At 51.6% G+C, this 4422-nt stretch overlaps 1 protein-coding gene across 1 annotated transcript in view; it reads left to right on the top strand.

Annotated features, from left to right (window-relative positions):
* Window positions 1-4422, top strand: part of CUNH1orf167 (chromosome unknown C1orf167 homolog) — a 22309-nt gene that overhangs the window by 7498 nt on the left and 10389 nt on the right. The window contains 2 exon segments of the mRNA XM_077763963.1: window positions 900-1086; window positions 3779-3954. Of these exon segments, the coding sequence (XP_077620089.1) occupies window positions 900-1086; window positions 3779-3954 (363 nt within the window).

Here is a 4422-nt window from a genome sequence, read left to right as displayed (position 1 = left end):
GATTCTGTGTCTCCCTCTCTCTCTGACCCTCCCCTGCTCACGCTACCTGTCTCTTTCTCAGAAATAAATTTTAAAAAAAACATTAAAAAAAAATAATAAAAATTAAAAAAATTAAAAAAAATTTTTTTCATTGCAATATCTTTATTGGTGTTATCTTTAATTATAACAGTAATGCATGCTTGATTTGAAGAACATTCCGAATAGTTGAAAGTTTCATCCCTCTCTCCATGGAAACCCCTTCCTTGAAGTAGTTTCATGGGTATTTGCATGGAATTTTTGATGACAGAGAAAAATGGTTATGACAATGTTAAATGGGGAAGAAAAAGAATAAAAATAGCGTGGAAGATACGTTTCATGCACGTGAAACAGCAGAGAAGGAAAAATATGATCCTCAACGACTTGGCACTATGGAACCGCTCACTTGGATATGGTTAAGATCATAAGGTTTATGTTTGGCGTATTTTACTCCTATTAAAAATTAAATATTTCATTCAAAAAATGCTAAAGTAAGCAGATAGTGCTCATCTCTGGAGTGGTGGAATTCAAGTTGGCTATTTTCTTCTCTGTTCCCTCCATCTCCCACCTTCCACTACAGCAGTGTACTGTTTTTGTTCTCGTTCATAAATTCACCAAATGTGCTTAAAATAATTATTCCAGGGGCGCCTGNTTACGGGTGGGAAACCGAGGCACCGCGGGAGGGCACACAGCGGGAAAGGCGCACATCCTGCATGGATGCCCTTGATGCTCCTGCAGGGCCCCCAGAGGCTTGCATGTTAGAATCAGAAAGTCCCTCAGACATCACTCGCTCACGGGGAAACTGAGGTCCGGAGACGGGGAGCGGCATGGCCTCCTCCTGTCCCTGAGCCTCCCCCCCGCGCCTTGCTCTCCTCGCTTTCCAGGCTTCCTCTTATGGTGCCATCAGAAGGAATGGGCCAGGCAGGAGAGGGGGGGCCGGGGAGAGGCCCCCCAGGCCATGCTGAGGACTCAGAGGAGGGGGACGCCCCCCCAGGCCTGGGGCTCCCATGTTGCAGACACACCCAGGGTGGCCTCGCTGGACACCCAGCCGCAGAGAGCCTGGCTCCGCAGGTAGGGGGAAGTGGAGGACCGTGGAGTGGGGGCCCCTGTCCAGGAGGCAGAGGGTGGGACGCAGCTGGGAGGTACCCTTTGAGTGCGTTCTGGACTCCTGGTATCAAGAAGCGGTGATAAAAATAAGAAATGAAGGGGCGCCTGGCGGGGCTCAGTCGGTTTAAGCATCTGACTTTGGCTCAGGTCATGATCTCATGGCTTGTGAGTTCAAGCCCCGCATCAGCCTCTGTGCTGACAGCTCAGAGCCTGGAACCTGCTTTGGATTCTGTGTCTCCTCTCTCTCCGCCCCTCCCCTGCTTGCACTCTGTCTCTCTCTCAAAAATAAATGAACATTTAAAAACATTTTTAATAAAATAGATTAGATACTAAACGCTAGGGTCTCCATCACCCACCTTCAAGAAAATCGCCTCCTAAAAACTCACTTCATCTGTACCCCAACTGCTTCCCCCTAACATTATTTTAAAGCAGGTGCCTCACATCCTACCATTTCATCCATAAATACCTCTGCAGCATCTCCAGAAGATGGGGCCTCTTTTCAATGACATAACCACAATGCCATGATCACGCCTAAAAACGGACAATAATTCCTTAACACCAGCAAATATCTGGTCAGCATTCAAATGTCCGACTGTTTTTTATGCTCTCTTATAGTTTGTTCAAATTGGGTTCTAAATAAAGTCCACATGTTACAATCTTTGAAAACAATTCCAAAATGGGAAATGCAGAATATTTTGAGGGATGGTCACTCACCAGAATATGTGTCCAGCTTCCTAAATGACAACCCAGAAGAGTCTGACATTCATTCATTCAAACACCAAAACTTGGTACTATGTTTTTAAAGAATCAGTTTCTTTTATTCATATTATACCCAAATAGTGCTGGATCAGTGGAGAATTTTTTTTTCTGACAGTCCACAGACTACTTACAGAAAATACTACTTGTTGAAATAATAAATTTAATATTTTCCCTTTGGAGAACTTGAAGAAATTAAAACAGATGTTGGGGGGCGCCTGGGTGGCTCAGTTGGCTAAGCATCCAACTTCGGCTCGGGTCATGATCTCACAGTTTGTGGGTTCGAGCCCCGTGCTGGGCTCCACACTGACAGTGCAGAGCCTGTTTGGGATTTGCTCTCTCACTCTCTCTCTGCCCCTCCCCAACTTGTGCTTTTTCTCTCTCTTTAAATAAATAAACTTTAAAAATAAAATAAATGTTTAGCATTTGCAATTTTAATTAGATTCACTTAAAATATCTGTTGCCTTCAAAAAAAATAAGGAAAGTCAACATGTTAAAAGTTGGTTGACAAGTCGTTAAATCTTTTTTTGTTGTTGTTTTCTTTTTTAGAGAGAGAGAAAGAGAGAGAGAGAGAGAGAGAGAGAGCGAGTGCTCATGCAGCAGGAGCGTCAGAGAGCGAGGGAGGGGGAGGATCTTTAGCAGGCTTCACGTTCATCATGGAGCCTGACTCGGGGCTCGATCCCACAACCCTGCAAACATGACCTCAGACGAAATCCAGAGTCACATGCTTAACAGACTGAGCCACCCAGGTGCCCCTCATTATGGGGTCCCTTCTGGTTTCTTTCTTTGCAATTTACCTGTTGAGGAAACCAGGTCACTGGTCGGATAGAGTTTCCCCATCAATGTCTACATCCTGCTGACTGCATCCGCGGTGCACTTTTCTTTTCTTTTTTTTTTTTAATGTTTTATTTATTTCTAGGAGAGAGAGAGAGACAGCATGAGCAGGGGAGGGTCAGAGAGAGAGGGAGTCACAGACTCTGAAACAGGCTCCAGGCTCTGAGCTGGCAGTCAGCACAGAGCCCGACGCGGGGCTCGAACCCACGAACCGCGAGATCATGACCTGAGCTGAAGTCGGACGCTTAACCGACTGAGCCACCCAGGCGCCCCTCTTTTTTAATATATATGTGTTTTAAGTTTGTTTGATTGTTTATTTAGAGAGAGCGAGAGAACTCAAGGGGCAGAGAGAGAGAGAGACCGAGAGTCCCAAGCAGATTCCACAGTTAGTGAGGAGCCCAATGTGGGGCTCAAACCCACAACCTGCAAGGTCGCGACCTGAGCCAGAATCAGGAGTTGGATGCTTAACGACTGGGCCACCCCGGCATTCCCCCCCGGCCCCCTGCGAAGTGCAGTTTTCCATGAGAACTTTGAGTGAAGGTTGCTAGACGGGGGCTCCGCGGAGACGTGGGGCTGAGCGCCCGGCCGGTTGGTTGAGGGAGAGCCGGCAGGCGAGGGGGCAGCTCTGGCAAAGGCATGTGACGGGGGCGCACGAGCAACACGAAGGACAGCAGCTCCAGCTGGAGCCCCGGGGCCCAGGACGGGGGTCGGGTGGTTTAAGGTGAAGGTGGAACGGGGTCCCGGGGCCCTGTAAGCCCCCAGGGTGGCTGACATTTCGTCCTCAGGGCACGGGGGCAGTCACTGGAGGATTTCAGCAGGGGCGAGGTGACTGCACTTGAGATTCGAAAAGACCACTCTGGCTACAGAGCTGTGACTCCCTGGAGGCGCCAAGGGCAGATCTGGGCTGCTCAGGCCACCGGGCGCCCTGAGGGGAGGGTGTGGCCGCCTGGGCAGGTGGAGCTGCCCCATTTTACACACGGGAAGCCTGAGGCTCCTAGGTGAGGCAGCAGGTGGCTGTCGCCGCCGTGGTTGCTATTAGTGCCAGCACCTTCTCTCGGCTCCCCAGGTGGTTTGGGGCCTGGCAGCAGTTCGTGCAAAGAGGGGCCCAGTACCGGGACCGCCTGGCTCACCGCCGGGCAGGGACCCTGAGGATGTGTCTGCAGCAGTGGGTGCGGATGGAGCAGCTCCAGGCCTCAGATGGGGCGAAGGTGACCCGGCTGTCCCTCTGCTGGCAGAAGGCGGGTGAGCACGCGCGCCGGGCGGAGGGGCCCCCTCGCCCTCCCACCCCGGCAAACAGTGTCTGTGATGGGCCCCAGTTGAATCGATGGCTTCTTGGGAGGGGGGATGGCGAAACAGAGGCTTTCTGGGGGGCACAGTCTGACGGGCCCGGGAGGGTCCAGGTGGGGTCCCTGGAGTGCGCAGGCTTTGGCTGGGCCCCGTCCTCACCCCCAGTCGTGAGCCGCTCTAGGCAAGGGACTGTGTCCCGTCTTCTACCAGAGCGGGATGTAGTCCCTGCTCTCAGGAAGCTCCTGGTCTGGGGGACACACAGACCTTGTCCCCCACCCCCAAGTCTGGCAGCGAAGATGGGGCCTCTGAGGGGTCTTGGAGGGGAGGATTTGGAGGCAGTGAGAGGGGGCCGTGCCTGGGAGGGGAAGGGTCCTCAGGAGGGGTGGGTGGGGGTGAGGCAGAAGCTTCTGTGACTGCCTGGGG

This window comes from Crocuta crocuta, unplaced genomic scaffold (genome assembly GCF_008692635.1).
Source record: "Crocuta crocuta isolate KB4526 unplaced genomic scaffold, BGI_CrCroc_1.0 scaffold13, whole genome shotgun sequence".
Classification (NCBI taxonomy): domain Eukaryota; kingdom Metazoa; phylum Chordata; class Mammalia; order Carnivora; family Hyaenidae; genus Crocuta; species Crocuta crocuta.
The sequence above is the reverse complement of the archived record's forward strand: the minus strand, read 5'-3'. Positions and strand labels throughout refer to the sequence as shown.